This window comes from Poecilia formosa, unplaced genomic scaffold (assembly GCF_000485575.1).
Source record: "Poecilia formosa unplaced genomic scaffold, Poecilia_formosa-5.1.2 Scaffold36, whole genome shotgun sequence".
NCBI classification, from domain to species: Eukaryota; Metazoa; Chordata; class Actinopteri; order Cyprinodontiformes; family Poeciliidae; genus Poecilia; species Poecilia formosa.
This window is the reverse complement of record NW_006799975.1, coordinates 780447-800145: the sequence shown is the minus strand read 5'-3', so window position 1 is coordinate 800145 and position 19699 is coordinate 780447. Positions and strand designations below refer to the sequence as shown.

Sequence of the window (19699 nt, the reverse complement as noted above, 5' to 3'; positions counted from 1 at the left end):
ACACACACACACACACACCCACACAGGACATTGTCTTCAAGCCAATATAAACCCAAGCTGCACTGCAGGTGTGGAAATGTGCAATTCTGTTTGATAAAGAAATTCAGTTGTCCTAAACAAGTCTTGAACGTGCTCTCAGTATCGCTGCATGAATGTTCTCCTTGCTCCATTCCCTGTGTCCTTCTATTCCTGCTTCACTTCCTCTTTCTTCCATTTTCCAGGTACATGCCAACAGCCATTCCATTTTAAAACAAATTTAAAGGAGTGAGAACGCACCAAAGCTAAGTCAGGAAATGTCTGGAATTTCTACAAGACTATGAACCCTTGTGAACTGAAATTTCAGTCACACATGAAATATGCTTTGAATGCATCCTTGAAGACTGCAGTCAATGTTCTGCTTCACATTAACTCATTTTAAACATCACAATGCAGTTGTAAGTGTTGACATAAAATGCAAAAGTCAGTTTAATTTAACTGTCATTAGGACAGAGGTGTTCTCATGTAACATCAGTGTGACTGATAAGGCGTTAACATCATGCCCTGTCTTTGTTGTTTGTAGCTGTGTTTCCACTGACCTTAAAATTGTGGAAATTGGAAATAAGAAAATAAACTTGTTTGATGGCAACACAACAATTTCGAGAAAAGCACGTTTTCTGATCAAAAGTTTTTGTGCTAGGAGAAGATTGGTTTTCCGCTGTATTGATTCTAGTGTATTTTGCAAAAGTGCACTTTTTCTGCATTACATAAGTCACATGACCGATAAGAAGATGTTACTACTGCTGCAAAATATGAGGAGGGTGACAGGAAGTAAAGACAAATTCATATTAATTGCAGTTTTGTTGTGTTTGTCCAACAACTCTGACTCATCTGTTTGGGCTCCTCCTCTGAGTTGCAGTTTCTAAGCTTTGGAGTTTCAGCCTCACAGAGCAGCCCTCCCCTGTCAGTCCCCCACTCACCTCCTACAAACTAGCCAGCAGCAATTAGCAACCACCTGGTGGAACTGAACATATGCTGAGCTCATCATAGGAGCTAGTTCTCAGTGTAACAGTGGTAAAAATAGAGGAGCCATGTTGTGATAAGGTAGAGTTTCAGAAAGGAGTTTTTATAGAGACAGAAGCCCAATTTTAATGTTTAATTAAAAAGTCAAATTTGTAATGTAATTTGTATTTGATACATATATAGCATTTTTATAACAACCTATGTTAACAGTTACTTGACTGTGCTATAGAACAGCACCGTGTGACTGGAAAGCACATAATATCCCCCTTTTAATAACTTCTTGAGTAAACAAACCTATTCACCGTTTCATGCATTTCTTATTCAGTAGAATCACTGCAATTGCAAAATTGTGTTTTTTTGACTTTAGCAGAACATCAGCAAAGTTTTGGACACATCTGTAATGGAAATGCAGCCAACACTGGACACAAATATTCATTTTTCTAACAACTCTAATCAGGTTTATTGGCACATTTTGCTTTCAAAATAAAAGCTCTTAGCCTGCTGTTTGGGCTGGCAGACCTCTGACTGTCTGAGCGGGTTTCATGCTTTGTCATGCGTTCTGCCTGTGAATGCTGCATCCAGGCCCTCTGTGGTGAAGTGTGCTGGGGCTCAGTGACAGGGTAGCCGTCCCTGGCTGTGTGGTCATGGAGTGGACTGGTGGCGGGAGCTGTTGCGTACCCTGAAAGCCACGTTGCATCAGCTAATCTTGTGAATAATGTAGAATCATGAATAAACATAAAAGAATGCAGAGAATCACTGTAAAGGAGACCTGTCTTTTCTTCGTTTCCTCTCCTCTCCTCTCCATCCCGCCTCCCTTTTCTGTCCACTCCTATCTCTTTCTGCTCGTCTTTTTCTAAACCACAAAAACCTTCTTTCTTTCTTCCCTCCCTGCCAAAATCAAACACTCCCACTAGCCTCCCTCCCCCCATTCTCTTTCATACCACCTTCATCCTTTTCTCCTCCTCTCTGACCACAGTGGTGACAGACATTGTGCTGCTGTAGTAGTGCCGTGTCTCGGTGCGGCCCGGCCGGGCCCGGCCCTCGCTCTCAGCTCAATAGAAGCCCAGGTTTCCTCAAAGGCAGCCATCCAGCCAGCACAAAGCCTGCCCACTGGGAAAAGACCCACAAAAGAAAGGGGTGGAGGGATTCTCGCCGTCTTCGCTCCGTCTGAAGCGGCTTGCCTCCACCACCTCGTATAAATAATACAACACTGCCTCAACAACAACAATAATAAAAAAATAAAAATTAATCCTGCACTGCTCCCACAAACCCCTGCCTCCATTTTCTCCGTCTTCTCGCCGTTAGTACTTGGGATTTTTTCTGAGAAATTTCAGGAACAGACCGCTGCCTTTTATACAACACATACTCTTATTATTTCATCCATGGTCGGCAGAAGCTCAGAAAGACGCAGCTTTCAAAGCACAATTGAAAACACACAGCAGTTGGACATAATTGACTCTAAACAAAACCAGTTCAGCTCATTCAGTGGGATGAAGAGTTATCTTACAGTTCTTTGGGTTTGTAATGTGTGCTTTCTGGGGTCCATTAAATAACAAAAAAAAAAAAAAAACACATTAAAAATCATTCGAATATATGGCAGATTTAATATGCATAGCAATACAAATTAATTCTAGTTCATACAAAATGTTAATAAATTCATAAAATATACAATAATTAACCATTTGAGCTCTAAGAATGTTAGTCCTAAAAACTTTCAACTTCTTTTTCAAAGCTGACTTCTGTTCAGTTTTAGTAAAAGTTGATGGTAGAGAGATTTGTTGCACAGTAAGTAAAGGTGCGTTTGGGAAAATTAATTTTTGCCTGAGGACTTTGAAAACGTCCTTCAACTGCATGTCTGGTGACACAGCCATGTGAACTTACACTGTTCTTGAACAAAAAATAAACATTAACTTTGAAATTTAAAAATGCTCCATGTTGAGAACAGCCGTAAAGCTAACACCATACCATGGTGCAGTCAAGATTTGAATGCATGGCATTTACTAATGTCCTGCACGAACAATTAATGCTAAACGGACAGCTTTATTCTGCATCAACTGAAGTTTATCTGAGGCTGTCTTTTCCAAATAATCTAAAAATATTCAGGCTCAGAAAAACATCTAAGTTTTTACAAATTTAACCAAACCTGAGTGTACATTACTACACCTGACCGAAACAGTTAGTTATCCAAATAGAGCCCAGGTAACTTAGCTTCTGCTACTTGTTTGATAAGTGTGTTATTTATTGAAAAATTTAACTTTGGATCATATTTAAGAGACTTCTTTGAGCCAATTACTAAATGTTTTGTCTTTAATGTAGTTAATATTAACTTATTATCTAAAACCAATTGCTCAACAATTCCCAAGTCATTGTTTAAGGTAAAATTGTTAATTTTGCATATTATAAGAACTCAACAATCAGAAGAAGAGTAAAGTTTCTGCTTGAGCTTTGGTCTGGTACAGCTGTGAGTATGGGTAATCTGTCAGTGTGTTGATGAAAACGAGAGTGGAGGGATTAGGCGGCTGCTCTATCGGCCTGCCGGCCCGTTAGCATGAGGCCGGGACAAAGAGGCTGATTTCAATGGAAATACAGCAGCTGAGAGGACACGGCTCTCTCAGTGGGGTGACTTCCACCTTTCACACAAACACATAGAAACTCCATTACCCTCCACATCAGGGAACACACACTTAAGCATACCCAGTGGAATAGAGGTATATTTTGCAGAAGCTGCAGTGAAGAGTTGACGTGGCTTTGCACCTGTCAGTGATTATATAGATAATCTTCTCCTCCGCCCAGTGCTGCTATTAGACCGTCCATTATCCCCCACATGCCTGGCCTCCACACCCCGTATTACATGCAAATAGCAGCTCTTTATCCAAGCTGTGAATGAAAGATCCATCTGAAAAGAATGGAGCTCCCTGCTTTCCCATCAGACCCAAACCTCCATCCCTTACTGCCTTCCCTTACAGCTTCAGTGCAGAGAGCACAGATCTGATGACCCAGCTGGGGCCCAGAGGGGAGCAGAGGACTGACTGAGCCCCACCGCATCACTGTCTGCTTTAAAACACATCAGGTTTAACGGAGGTTACACCTCATTTCTTTTTTAAATGTTGAAATGTCAAGTTGACTTTTTGAATCAATTACACATTATCAATCAACACTGCAAATAAAAAGCTATGGAGAGCAAAGTTAATATAAGTAACGAACAACACCGATAAAATGACAGGAGCTGAGTTTTCATTGACTATATAATTGTGCATAACTGGTAAAACAAAAAAAAAATTGCTTAATAGAAACATGGCATGTGCATGGGGTGACTGTGGCTGTGTGGGTAGAGTAGTCGTCTTGCGATCGGAAGGTTGTAGGTTTGATTCCAGCTTCCTCCTGCCACGTGTCGATGTGCCCTTGGGCAAGGCACTTGACCCCAAATTGCCTACCCATCTGTGTATCGGTCTATGAATGTGAGCGTTTGTGAGTGCGAATGGGTGAGTGTGACTCTAGTGTAAAGTGCTTTGAGTGGTCAAAAATGATTGGAAAAGTGCTATATAAGTTCAGTCCATTTACCATTTAAAAACCTGACATTGTTCACTATTATAGTTCTGCTGTGCCATTTACCAAGAAACTTACCTTCAAAATAAATAATAAAATCTAAACACAGCTGTGGGTCCTCTGAATGAGCAGTATTTCAATCTGTACAAACACTTTTTTTTGAGTTTTTGTACAAAATACAGGTTTACCACAGAGGTGATGTAGTTTACGTTTGTGTGTTTTGTTGCAGCAGACCTCTGTATGTGTGTGTGCGTGTGTCCATGCTAATGAGCACATACCCGTCAGGCAGTCATGTGCAGGATGCTGCCACAGGTCAGTGCTTGCTGCCAGATGATGCCTTTCCGTGGCTGTTCTTCCGTGCGCACACCTGTATGCTGTCCCCGCTCTCTGTCTGCAGCTTGACATTTGGTACAGTGAAGATAGAAGACACTGCAGGGGGAACAAATGCATGAAGATTAGACACGAGCCGGCTGGAAGCGAAAAGCATTTTTCAAGCAAGCATTTGAAAAAAACATCCATCCATTGTTTACACCTGCTTGTGTCTGCAGGGTCACAGTGGGAGGCTGCTGCATTTCACCAGCAATCATGGAGGTAAGAGGCAGGGAAGAACCTGTATCCATTTAACCAGTTGTGTTGAGACTGAAGGGAGAAACTGGAGTACCCAGAGAGAACAAACTCCATGGAGAAAGATCCCCAAACCCAGTATGACTTAAAAAAAACTTGACTTTGTAATTTAACACCTTGAAACTGGGCCTGTCTCTTTAAAATTCATATTTTTTCTAAAACTCCTCCTTCAGGAAGTCATCACCACATCAATCCTCTATTAACCCTTTAGCAATGTTTTTACCAATATTTCACTGAGAAGAAACTCCTGTAATGAGCTCAGCAGATGCACAGCTCCGTCAGGTGCTTGCTAATTACTGTTGTCTAGTCTGAAGGAGCTGAGTGAGGGAGGGTTGCTCTGTGAGGCTGAAGCTGCAGCTCTGAGGAGAAGCTGTGCCTCGTAGACGGGGCTAGATCCATCCAGGCGTTTCGCACAGCTGAATGGTTGCATTGGAGATTAAAGGATTTTACAGAACAAAGACACATTTACTCATTAAATCTTCCAGGGGTTTTGTTTTCAGGTTGAGCGGCCGCCCCATACATAAAGAATATTAGTCTTCAATGGAGCTGTCCAGAGTTTGATTCTCGACTTTAGGACTTTTCCTGCTGAAAATGCTAGTGCCAGAAAAAAACTGAAATGACACTCATGGTGTCATTTCATCATTCCATCTATTAGGCTCACAGAAACATGGAGCTCATAGTCCATCCGTCCATCTGTCCAGTGCCTTCTGCTTATCTGAGTTGGGATCTCAGTAGTAAGAGGCCAAGGTAGGAAACCCAGACATCACTCTGCCTAGCAACACACTGACTAAATGTGAGGGATCCCAGGGCGTTGCCAGGGCAAAAGAGATATCTATTCCCTCCAGTGAGGCCCGGGTCGGCTCCAGGCTCTCCTCCCACAGGTAGATGCTCACAAATCCTCCACAGAGAGGCCAGGAGATGCCTGAACCCCTCATCTGATTCCGTTTGATGTGGAGGAGCAGCAGGTCTTTATCAAGACTCCCTGGGAAGTTTAGCTCCTCTGCCTCTCTCAGGCAGAGTCCATCCATCTTATTTCAGCTACTAGTGAGGAAGATTTGTTGTTCTGATCATGATCCATGTCTCACGGGTGTAGTTGATGACAGTCTTGTAAATAAGGAGATTTTCTGTTTCTGTCCTGTTCTGTCCTCTCTTTTTAATCACAACAGACTGGAGCAACACCAGCTCTACTCAAAACAATGTTCCTCATCTATCTCCATTTAATGATTACGTCCATCTGATAGAAATCCAGAACTGAATTTGAATTGAGCTGAAATGAGAGTTTTTCTGGATGATAAAAGACTCTAAGTTTGAGAGGTTCAGCTGATGAGAGGAAGGCTTCAGGGTGTCCAACAGTGATCTGGACGGTCTCCTACTGTCTCCAGAGCAGAGAGTGCTTCAAATAGACAACAGCATCACTGATACGTCAAAGATACCCATTTATTTGCACCTGTTTAATCACTGCTTCCTGACTTCAGCTTGGAATTTCCATTTGGGAGAAATTGATCCTCATCATTCACTGTGAAAAGAGCTGATGTTCTTCACAAACTTAGAGCAGAGGGATTGGAGGAGTTCTGCTCTCGGTCCACATCAGTTGATCCTCATCCAATAGGAAACTGCTCTTCCTATTGTTATCCCAGGCTTAGCATTCGGCCCCTCCACTCTCAGACACCCACTCTGTCACACTCCGATCAAAATGAAAATGTCACAGTCCAATCCCCAGAGCTTGGAGCTCAAAGAGGTTTATGGTTTCAATAAAGCAGGCATTGTTTATGATAATCACTCTGGGTTACATGATAACACATAGCGGGGATGAGAAATGAGAAGATTATTTCTTTATGGAGAGCATGAGACATTTACTTGACTTTATATTGGCCTTCTTTAAACAATAAGTCGGTTCATCTGTCTGCTTCACATGAAAGCAGTCAGACAACCTCGGATGTTTCTATTGGCTGCTGGGCAGTTCAGAGAAAAACAACTGATTCTTCTTCACTTCTCCACCAAGATGCTAACATCATGACTTGGCATCATGTCCCAGCATTCATCATAAGATGAATGCAGAAGCCTGGTTAATAAATTAGAAATTATTTTGTTGTTCTTATAGGACAGATTCATTCCAGCATTGTGATCAGCAATCATTCAGTGGGCCGCAAGTAGCTCTTGGGCCACACTTTGGAAACCCCTTAAAGATAGCAACTGTCTTCAACATTGCCCAACACTGGATAGAAGGCAACATGATCAGCTAAAAGGATTTACAAAAAAAACAAAAAACAAACTTATAGACATGTTGTAATAATGCTGTATTTTTAATAACTATTATTTCTTACATAGAAACTCCGACCAAGATTTAAACACAAAAACCTATGACTGACAAATGATCAATTCAACTTAGTTGATCAGAAATCATCAGTTATTTTTTCTGTTATTTTAGGCTTTTGTTTCTTTCCTCTGAATTAAAATCCATTTGGAACATCAAACTGGATGTTTTCTTTGTGTTCAGGTGGAATAAATGACTACCTACAAATAATCGCTTTTAGCAGATCTTTTTCCTCTGTCCCACTGCTGCAGCCACTTCACCATTTGAGTAATTAACTAGTTTTTAATCTCACGTTGCCGTTTGTTTGAAACAATTCAACACATCCATCCCCACAAAGAGGCAGAGGGAAAACACAGGCACGAGGTACTTTGGTTTGATCCGTTCTCGTCCTGGTTGTGGGAACGGTTTTATTCCTCATTCTGCTCTGCTGCTCTGCCTGAAGAGAACACAGTGAGATGAAGGCAGAGCGGGGAAAACAGGAGCGAGTGAGCATGACAAAAATCTAAATGAGCCATCTCCTTCCTGCCTCTCTGTCAGTGACCGCTGTTTTCTGCTTCTTTTTCAACATGACAGCCTGCTGGGAGCTGATAACAGGATTAATAATGCAGAAAAATCCTAATCGGGGGGAATTAAAAATGGAATTCTCCAATTAAAATTACCACCCTGTCAGTGGTGGCACACTCAGGTCTGTTGAGCTGGCTTTTCACTGAGCTAATGAATAACAGCTTAAGGGATTGCTAATGTGTGTGCGCAGCGTGTCAAAGAATATGGATAGGTAGTCATGTCTGACATACTTTGATGCAACAACCCAATTCTGAAGGATTAATTGAAATAAAACCTGAATATGAAGCCGTGGCTAAAGCCTCTAACTTGGAGATTCAGAATGCACAAGGGAAATGTGCCTCCAAACCCCAGGCATGCTGAAAGCTACGAGTGGTAAAAGCTAAAAGCTGTGTGTTTCTGAAATTTCAGAGCCCTGGCTTATTTAAAAAGAGCCTCAGTGTACTTTTCTCTGGGCAAACAACCAGTCAAGAAGACAGAAAATCAAACCGAGAACACTTGGAGGAGCCAGCAGAGGACCGGCTGGGCTTACTGTCCCAACGGCATCCGCATGATAAGACCGGCTTTCTGTGCATGATCAAAAAACAAGCCCAGGTTGCTCCTGGCTGTCTTCCTCACAGACAGACAGACCAGTACAGAGTGAAGACTCAACACAAAAGGAAAGGACTGTACCAAAGCACAAAGCAGCGGAGAGAAAGAAAAAAGGAACAGATAGAGAGCAATTGTGTGACTGTCAGTCTCTTTACCTGCTAACCCTGGAGCCAAAAATGACGCTCAGACAGAAATACTAAACGCCAAACAAAATGATCCACCAGGTGGTTACTCAGCTCTAAGATTTCAGTCAGTTGGACCAAATTCATAATCTGTGTAGCTTTCTAGCTGTGTTTTTCTTTTTTTAGTTTATGAGTTCAGTCAGGGCTGCACAGTGGTGCAGTTGGTAGCAGTGTTGTCTTGCTGTAAGAAGGTCCTGGGTTTGATTCTTTCTACATGGAGTTTGCATGTTCTCCTTGTGCATGTGTGAATTCTCTCCAGGTACTCCGGCTTCCTCCCACAAACATGACTGTCAGGTTGATTAGTCTCTCTAAATTCACCACAGGTGTGTGTATGATTGTTTGTCCTGTTTGTCTCTGTTTTCCCTCATGGCCACAATGGCATAATGATGTATGATGATGAATGGATGGAGTTCAGTCAATCAGCCCTGTTTACATGTAGAACATTGAAAGAAGGGAGGGCTAAGACAGAATCAAGGTGGACTTTGGTGAAGTGCAGTACCCACAATTCATCACTGCATGTGATGTTTTGAATTAAAAGGCATAAACATGGCAATGTTCACTGAGCAAACTGTTGCAAAAAAAATTCTGTTTTCAAATGTGAAGTACTGAAATAGTAACTGTAGCAGTGTGAATGAATGCTATCAAATGTTTCTCTTTAAAGAGTCATGAAACACATTTGAACTGTCTGTAGTAACTCGGTTTTTCTCTGGTTTATAGAAAGTAGTTTTAAAAATCAATATTCAGCGGGTCAGCGTCTCTCGATGATTCCTCTCCTGAACATGCTGCCAAATCTTCCTCAATCCAGGAAGATTTGGTGAAAAGGAACCAGAAAACCCATAAAGAAGTTCAGTCCCACTGGGTCTGGCAGGACTGATCACTTTGTGGAGATAAATGGTTTCAATTGCACATTTGTGTGCACTTTTGTGCAAGATACCTTTTTTTTTTTTACCTTCAACCTGTCTCCAACTTTCTTTAAGTCAAAACCTCTTTTGACGTTCCAAATCTGAGGAACGTGAGGAACCACCAGACCAGAACTGACAGTCTGTGTGGCGTCCTGGTTTAGAACACCAGCTGTTTGTTTTCCCTACCAAGAAGCACCTCAGAACCAAAGTCCAGTTGTTTCTATGAGTGACACAACAGACCAATTTTAATACTGACACTAGACGAAAGTGGTAAAATCCTGGTGAGAACCAGAATCCATGTTTGCTGGTCATTAGATTTCTAAGTTCTTCTTTAACTCAGTCATTAGTACATTGTCAATAGTATGATTAACAATACATGTAATTTTATATTTCACTGATTATTTGTTTCCATTGATTTTTCTTACTGTATCTCAATAAAACTAAATGTTGAGATTATGAAACTGACTGTTAAAATCCTGAAGTACCTAAATAAACCTTTGTCTTCAACTACACTCTTCTACTCTGTGCTTCTTGTGCAGTGCAGTGCTTTACAGCTGAAGTGTAACAGTGTGTAAAAGTGGTGAGACATTAGGAGTTACATACTGTCCTGCAGCTCCCAGAGCCGTGGAGGAAGGTTGCTGAAGTATTCATGGTTGAGGGCCGCCTGCGCTGACAGCCGGTTCTTTGGGAAGCACTGGAGGAACCTGGAGGCCAACTCCTCAGCGTGGTCCACGTAGCCCAACCTGACACATGGAGAGAAAATAAACAGAGGTACAGAGTAATTAGTCATCAGCTGCATTAAATAAACATGATGTTATTCAGTGGTACCGAGAACAACTGTAAAATCCTGAGGGTTCTGTTCCTCCACCTCCCTGCCCTCCACCCACTCTGACAGCTGCTCCCTTGCCTCCTAAAAGGGATCTAAACTGGACTTATCAGCAGAAAAAAAGACGTGTGAGGGAATAAATCTCTGCTCTGTAGTGCTCTGCACAGATGCAGAGATAAAGTTAATGAAGTCCATCAGGGCCTCTGCTGGGTTCTTTCCCAAACAACTAAAGAACTTCAGCACAGACTTTTTTTCTTTTTAAAGAGTCATCAGAGTTTAAACTGATTCGTAACTACGGATTGCTATTCATGTTAGCGCATGCTGAACCTGTCAACGTGTCCTTAAGATACAGTTTGTTGGTAAAAGTGGTCACCTACCCCTACGAATCATTGAATTCAGTTCTTCCAATCACCTCCAGACCCACAGGTGTAGAAAATGCAGCAGCCAGACATACAGAAAGCTTCTAAAAAGTCCGTAGAAGAACAGGTAGCACTCAAGAGATCAATGAATTCCAGAATGGTCACTTGTCACACTTGTAGTTTCTTGACTTAAAATACTACACGCTCAACTGTTGGTGGTATTGTGACAAAGTACTGTAGAAATGATTGGACATGACAGATACTCCACCATGAAGTGGTAGACCCACAGAGCTGGGTCAGCAGATGCTGCAGATCAAAGTGAGCAGAGGTTAACAATTTTCTTCAGAGTCTGTGGTTGCAAACACACAAACTTCTTATACCCTTTAGATTAGGTCAAGAACTTCATAGAACAGGTTTCTATGGCTGAGCAGATTCATGAAAACCTGAAATCATGAAGTGCAACACAAAACATGAGATGGAGTTGTGTAAAATATGCAGCCAGTAAAGCAGTAGAGACATCAGTCTGGATTTGGTCCAGGGAACACTTAGGGGATGACTCCTTCCTGTTCCAACATGACTGCACCAATCAGAGCTCCATTAAAGCTCCAGACAATTAAACCTAGGAGTTTGGTGGGGAAAAAATCTGACTGGCCTGACCAGACTCCTGACCTCAGACCAATAGAATACCTTTGGGATGAATAAGAGCAGAAACTAAATCCAGGTCTTCCGGTCCCACATCAGTGTCTGACCTCACAAATGCACTTCTGGAATACTGGTCAGGTATTTTCATAAACACTCTTAAGGCTTCCTGCTTGGCTTTTGATGGTCAATGAATAAATATGTTTTAGCTCTGTGTATAGTATACACAGAGCTGCATGTATACACATGCAGGACCTTCCACACCATTTACACTCATTTAAAAGATGTGAGAAGGTGGGAATGGTGTAGGGATGTCTTTCTGCAGAAGAAACTCGGTGAGTATTCTGAATAGCGAGTATGACTTAGATACGGAGTGGTTCTTGATGACATCCTATCTACTCTAGAAAGGGACCTGAGGTGACGATTCATCATGACAAATGATGAATAGCTCTAATATTCAGCAGAGATCTGAAGCACACAGCTGGTCCAGCCAAATCCCAGAGTTAAATCCAACTCAGCATCTCCAGTAAGATCTAAAACTATCTACAATCACAGTTCTACCAACCTGACCCTGAAAACATGTGAGCCAAGCTTGGTGAGATGAAGTTGGGATTGGTTAAAGCTGCTTACACAAAGTATTGAGCAAACACTGAGAATATTAGTGTACATAAAATTTTCTAGTTTTTATCTTTTTTGTTTTGCAGTTAAAATCCATCAAATATTTAGCTTTTTTGGGGGGGAGAAATTTTGGGGGTAAACGCAAAGCGGCAGAAACAAGTTTTACTTTCATGTTTCTCTGCAGCCGGAGAGTTTCAATTCAGATATGAATCACTGTGAAATCACCTGGCTCTCGTGATGGTCTTTGGAAGTTGATGTACTGTGTGAAAATTCCTTTCTGCTCTTATTTCTATCCAGACCAAATGATTAGGTAAATTCTGATAACATCTCGTTCAGTCTCATCCAGGTGATGAGGCATTGTCAGTATGGTGAACCCTGCCTTCTTCACTGGAGTGTTACTTCTCTGAGTTTCCACCAGAATAACCACAGAAACAAAACAAAACTCAAACACCCCCACGTCTACTGTTCCCTCACTGCTGCTTTTGTGTTTCTGATTTGTTATGTGAAGAGCTTCCAAAGTGAGGTAGCCTTAACAATGCCTGTGCTGTTTAAAGACAAGTGTGCAATCAAGAATAGCAGGTCAATACATGCAACTGTTCTGTGTACAGCAAATGATACATGGCTTAGGTTGCCTGTTGACATTCTGCACAATGGGAGGGACCTGTGTGCTCAGTGTTGGTGGTACAAGAGGGAAGGTGCAGCAAAATCTCACACTGAGGAAGGGTGAAGGCCAAAAACAGCAAGAACAAGCAGGGTGTGGCCGGCATCTGGACACAGACCCAAGTGATCTGGTGTGAAACACGGAGGACACAGGAAGTCAATATCAATGACATTGGCTACGTACACACAGCAGATCTTGTTGCTAAATTCAGATTTTTTTCCTGGAATTTTTTTGCATGATTGTTCAAACTACTGATAGATGTGACAGCAATCAGACTTCAGTGAGAGCAGTTTACATCCCCAAAGTGACCTGCATGCATGTCCCTGGGACATGATCAACAAAGACAATAAATACTTGATCAGAGTTCTGCTTCTGATTGCGAAAAAGTGTATAACGTATGCTTGGTTAAGGCCAGAACCTCCCAGTATTACACAGTGGCGAGATAGGATTAAAAAAGTCTATATAATGGAAAAAAAACCCATCAAAACTACAACTTAAGATGGAGACCTTTGAAACAAGATGGAGACCTATAACTAAATTTTTACTTTAACCTTGACACCCCTATTTAACTTCTTTTTGTCTTGTTCATGTACTTTTTGAATTTATTTTATATTATCATTATTATACTTTATTACTAGAGTTTGTATTTTCAGTATCTCTATTGTGTGTATATGTTGATATAAAACAGTTATTGAAAATAAAGAGTTCAAAAAAAAAAAAGGCAACATGACCGTTGCCGAGGGATACATGGCCAATTCAGTACCACATACAGACGTACAGAAGATATTTCCATTATAACTTTTTAATTCTGATCATTTAATTTTTGACTTTGGTTCAGCCCTGAATCTCATTCTGCATCACCACATAAAACCACATATAACCATACAGCAATGAAAGGAAAAGGATCAAGTTGTGCTGCTGTTGTGGAGACAAAGGCTAAGTTCACCAGTGAATCCGACCCAAATCTGATTTTTTTGCCCATATGTGACCTATATCCAGCTTTTTCATGGCCGTCTGAATAGTCCAAAGAATATAATTTGTGCCACTTGGTTTCATGAGATAGAACTCAGAAAATATTAGCTCTGATCAGTCATTCAAACAGCTTCTGAGGTGAAAACCAGATTGGTGTAGGAAAATGTTTTAAACCTTGTGTGCTTTTATTTTGAACCCAGTTGACATTCAACCTATAGGAATAGATTTAAAGCCACATAAAGTTCTGCCATTTTTGAGTAATGGATTTACTGTAAATTTACAAGAGAACAAAGAATAATAAACAACTTTACATGTATGGACATTATGAAGCAGCTTTTGAGTTAAAGCAAAGGACGGCAACCTTTATGGTCAAACTAAAATGTGCTGTGAGAAATGTCTGACCGTATGCTGCATAGGAAAAAACAAAGATAAACGCCATGAACCCTGGAAGACCGGCTGCACAGATGTTATGGGCATTTTCACAACTGGAGGAAGAAAGTGGCTGGAGAAATGGCTGACGGGAGAGAAACACGAGGGGTAAGACGGGCTGAGCCAGCGCTCAGGGCACAGACAAAATGATTGTATATATGTTCATATCAAATTCAGCGTTTCCTGGCTGAAGATGAAAGGCAGCAGAGAGGAAGTGATTATCATTAACATTCCGCTTTGTTTTCTTTGTTCATATTTTGATTTCCTCTTGGACGGGAGCCGGACTGGGGAGTGGAGCTGAAAACAAAACTCACTTTCCTCACAATCCAAAAGTTTTACTTCACTGCCTCTGGGAAGCAATTGTTTCTCAATAGCAGAGTCCAGACCCTCTAGATGAAGCAAAGTGTAGAATATGGGTATGTTTTTTACCAGGTTAGTAAACCCTAGAAGAGGTTGTACTTTCCTCATATCACCACTGTCGTGTCTGGGAATGTCTGTCAGACAATCTTTATCTTTGACTGTAACCTCTCCAGGTTTTATGAGCTTTGTTTTCTTGTCAATATTTTAACAGATAGCCACTTCTCTGGTAGCACTCACACTGGAAACAAATAAAGTTCATGTACAGATCTGTTACATGTAGCAGTCACCAGCTGCATTTCTATTACAAATGTGCACAAATCGATATTCTAATGTCAAAAAATCCCCACAACTGCAGTGTTTCCATCAAATAACAACTAAGTGTTAAATCACACGTGAATAGGTTTGCTCAGGCAAGTCATTAAAGATCATGGCAGCAGTGGATGTAAACAGTTACGTGGAACATATTCAGAATTCAGCCAAGGCTCATCACCAGCCAATCAGAGGAGACGTTGTCATCTTGGAATCAATAAAAAGATGACTTGAGATTCTAATGTATATTGCCACAGACTGGCGACCTGTCCAGGGTGTATCCTGTCTCTCGCCTGAAACGTTCACTGTAGATAGGCACCAGCACCCTTCCAGACCCCACTAGGGACAAGAGTGTACAGAAAATGGATGGATGGATTTTAATGTATATAAAAAGGCAAAAAAAAAAAAGAACGGAATATTTGGTAGATGGCAGTCAGTGATTTGTGGGAATCTATTTACTTTACTGATTAGAGACGCAGAAGATCCCCAGAGGGATTCATGACACAAATGACCTCTTTAGTTATCCAGAATCCCAGGAGGCACCGTGTCGGAGCAGCCCTGTGTGATGAGGCTGTTAGCTTAGTGGGGATGTCTCTTTACTGTAGCAGTTCCACGGTGTGATCCCAGCTGATCAGACTGCTGCAGTTTTACATAAATCAGTTTCCCTGTGGAACACAGACACACTCCTCCTCTGCCCTCTGTGGTTTTGTGCTCCAGATGTTCGCCTGCAGGCAGACAGCAGCAGCCCAGACGGTGCCACCGTGCCCTTTTTGTGCCATATGGGCCTGCTGTCCCACAGCAGAAACTCTAGCTGTGGTTCAATTACAAATGTGCACAAATCTTAGTCAATATTCTGCTGATACTGAAAAAACAAACACAAAAGAAAAACAATTGTGTTTTTTCCATTAGATAGGAAATTCAAATAAAATCACACCTGAATAAGTTTGTTCACTTGATAAGTCATTAAAAATTATAGCAGCGGCCAATTTACATCCAGCTGTTGGTCATGTGACTCATATGACGCAAAAAGGTGTTTCCACTGCAGTTTAGCAAAATCCATCTATTTCAATACGGCTGAGAAACCACCTCATCCCACCGCAAAAATGTATCATCAAGAATCGTGAGTTTTTATTTTAAATTAAAAAATTTCCATTAAGCAAATTTATTTTTGTAATTTCACACACACGCACACACACACACACACCCCCCCACACACACACACACACACACGCACAGAACAGGTGATTTAAGTTAAGACTTACTTATTCCACGCTTGTCGAAGTTTCTTGGCGCTGTACACTGTAAAGCGTTCTGTAATGAAAAAAAGAAAAATCACCTGCTGTTAATGTCTGAACATAATAATTAGTCTCACAACACAAAGTAGGCCTACAGATCTCAAACAGTAACACATCATGTCCAGATCTAAAGGAATTCAAGAATAGATGAGGAACAAAGTCATCGACTTGTAGCCGTTTCAACCTGGAAACGGCTACAGATTGAAGCGTTTCAACCTGGAAACGGCTACAGAACTGTTCCTAAGGCTGTAGGACTCCAGAGAACCATTGAGAACTGGTATTGAATGGATAATGGGTGGAACAGTGGAGAACCTTCCCAGAAATGGCTGATCCACTAAAACTATTCCAGGAGTTCATCAACAACTCCCCCAGGAAGTTACAACAGAACCCAAAACAGCATCACCGTCTCAGTTCAGGTCAAAGTTCATGATTCAATGATAGCAAAAAGAGACTTAATCACATTTACAAAACGAAAACAAAACAAAACAAACAAACAAAAAAAAACAAGGAAAGAAAAAACAGATTTACAACCAGAAACATGTCAATACAAAGGTTCAGGCCAGAATCCTATTTTAAACAAGTTGGTTTTAAATATTTGTGATAAAACCATGATACTGCATAACCATGGTATCTTTACTGAAGGCAATCAGGCAATCATGTCATGAAAATCCCAAACAGAGTTAGAACCAAGCAGTATGTGAGGACCCAATGTTATGAAGGGCATAAACCAAGGCCTTCTGGCTGTTAGGTTGGAGTCTAACTGTGTTAACAAATACAGTTTGTTAATGTCAGTATTTATTAGCACTAAATACATGCTAATAAAGTACAATCTCATACAAGTGACAAAATGACAAGTTTCTGCAGCCACATCCAGATGGAAGAAAACACAAGTTTAAATAAGAACGCTGAAGTGATGCAGTGGTTAGGTAGCAAGAAAATCCAGATGTCCTAAAACAATATCTAGACTGATAAAATGCTATGAAAACCCAGGCAGAACACTTTCTGCAGTTTCCTGGAAGAATAATTTTCATTTCAGGGTTGTTCTGCGTATAAATCTGCCAAACTGAAGAGTGTCTGATATCAGTTCAGATATGTTTTTAAATAATACCATCTGAGCTATGTGCTTCAGCTATGAGGCCAGACCACATGAAATTGTCATATTTTTGCAGAGTTTGGTTAGGCAGCCTCTTGCTTTTTCCACAGTTATGTTTGCTATGCTGGGAGACTGGGAGGCTCAGCCCTGCTCTCTCAAGCTCAGCCAAAGCTGCCATGTGCACTCTCAGTCTGCCTGCCAGCTGACCAGCCACCACACAGACTTCGCCAACCACCCAGCAAGTCAGTCACACACTGACGCCCTAATCCTCCTCACCAAATACCCGGCCAGGGTCCGGCATCAGGGCCAACCTGCCAGTGCTGAGAGTCCACCCTCCCAGCTCCCAGCAGGGTGCCAGCCGAACAGAACCCAACACCATTGTTGTGTTTTTTGACTGCCCAAACAGTAGCCTGCTTATGTAACAATCCCCATGTGTATTAAAGAAAAGGCCTGTTCACAACCAAGATGGTACACTATGATAGTGAGTAAAGAAATGCCCTTTAAAGAACCACACAAATGTGTCAAGATCAGGCAGAAATAACTCCTCCAATCAGAAGTGAGGTCTAAAGTGTGGCTGCAGTGGATTCTGGGATCAAAAGAAAGGTAGAGAGTATTAATGAGCAGACACAGGAGTAATGATGAATAATGTGATGAATCATGAGCTGAATGTGTGTGATTCTGTTCTAATGGGCACTGACCGGCGGCTCAGAGGAGCTCAGCGGTCCAAAGTGTTGCAAAGCTGCCATCTGCTGGTGATTACTGTCTTTGCAACGAGTCAGGAGGTAAATAACCACTGAAAGACAACCTTCCAGCACAAGTCATATCAACATAGTAGAGTTTTATTTGTTTCAACTACATGACCAACATAAGGATAAACTGGTCAAACTAATTGATAAAGCCTTCTGGATCCCCTGCTCCATGTCATACCAACAGAACCATCTTGCTTTGTTGACTGTAAGATTTGTTTCTTTCCCACATTGCAGTCGGGTTCTTATTGTTCACATACAACCGCTGGCTGCCTACAATCTGTTCAATAGCTTGTTATCACAGAAATAATACATTGCAACTTTATGTTTTTGTGTAAAACATTATTACAATTGTACTCACTTGTTTTCATCTACTTCAGAAAGCAATTATTTTACTTACTGTACATTTCTGAAGCATTTCATGTCAGCTAGACTTTTGTAGGAAAGACGTTGGATAAAGTAAAACTTAAGGTGTACTGCTCTTCTCAAACAGTTCTAACTACTTCAAACACATGTAGCAAGACTGCAGCATTTTTCACTGTTAAAGCCAATTCTCCAGTGAAATGTTGGAATGGTAATAGAGTCAGATTCATTATTCGTATTAGTTTCAAAATAATCCCAGATGGTTGTGTTTTTCCCTACACTGTAATTATCATAGGCTTCCTGGAACTGCCAGCATGCTGGTGTTATCATGCCGAGGTATTAATCACACTCTGTGGCTTTCCAAACACCAACATGTGGTTGTGTTTCAGCAGAACATCTCAGATAAAATCTCATTCTGCCTATATCTGCTGAAGGCAAAGTCACACAGAGCTTGAGGCAGTGCCAGGCTGATCAATGTATGGTGACATGAGACATTTGCTTCATTTATACAGTGCCTGGTCCAACTTCAATTTGCAGTGAAGTTCATTCCATTGCTCAGATCCATAAAAAGTTTTCAACCTGAGGAATCCGAACAAAGTCTGGGTTTGAGGGGACAGAACAGATCAGGCTGGTCAAGAAGAACTTTCTATGTTAAATAAGTAACAACATAATGTTACAATAAAAATAAGTAGAAGCTCCTTTACTGGCTTCAGCTAGAACAGAAACACATAAACACATCAGTATTATCACATGAAAGAGAGAGTATGTGTAGCTAGTGGCAGCAAAGCTCTCCCAGTGGCTTTCTCTAAAAGAGAAACAGGTTAAGCACAGTGTCATCTACAGAGACACTGTGAAGTTATTAGTTTTTATCGGAAATGTAAATCTTTCAGTGTCTTGCAATTCAATTCGATTCCAATTCTTAGGGTTAAAATTAAGTTCAGAAATTATTTTTCACAAAATCAATTTCTCAATTCAAATGGTCTAGAGATTCTGTCTGAGACTGAAAAATGAAAAAAAAAATTACATGAAATTCTGTAACTTGAATTACCAGTGTTAGGTTAGCTTAGTTGCTTTGCTTTTTATTAATTAAAAAAAATATTCAAAATATATCTGGTGGCTGAGCCGGCTTCTGCAGAGTAAGGCAATATGTCACATTACACACCGCAAATACGAGCGGTACAGATGAACAATCTAAACTTCAAATCGATTTTTGAATCAATTCAGAAATCCGACTACAAACTGTGATTCTTTATAGAATTTTTTTTTTTTCTGTACCTCCCTGCAGAAAGCAGTCACAGACTAATAATGCT

The 19699-nt window shown here is 41.0% G+C and overlaps 1 protein-coding gene across 4 annotated transcripts in view; it reads right to left on the bottom strand.

Annotated features, from left to right (window-relative positions):
* cdk14 (cyclin dependent kinase 14) overlaps nt 1-19699 on the bottom strand; it is a 172033-nt gene that overhangs the window by 33697 nt on the left and 118637 nt on the right. For 3 of the 4 annotated variants that reach the window (XM_007550414.2, XM_016670638.1, XM_007550415.2), the window contains 3 exons: nt 16155-16203; nt 10323-10462; nt 4824-4974 (listed from right to left, as the gene is read on the bottom strand). In XM_007550414.2, the coding sequence (XP_007550476.1) occupies nt 4859-4974; nt 10323-10462; nt 16155-16203 (305 nt within the window). In that variant the 3' untranslated portion in view covers nt 4824-4858. Of the gene's footprint in view, nt 1-4819; nt 4975-10322; nt 10463-16154; nt 16204-19699 lie in introns of all 4 variants that reach the window. The other variant, XM_016670637.1, reaches the window with a different exon arrangement.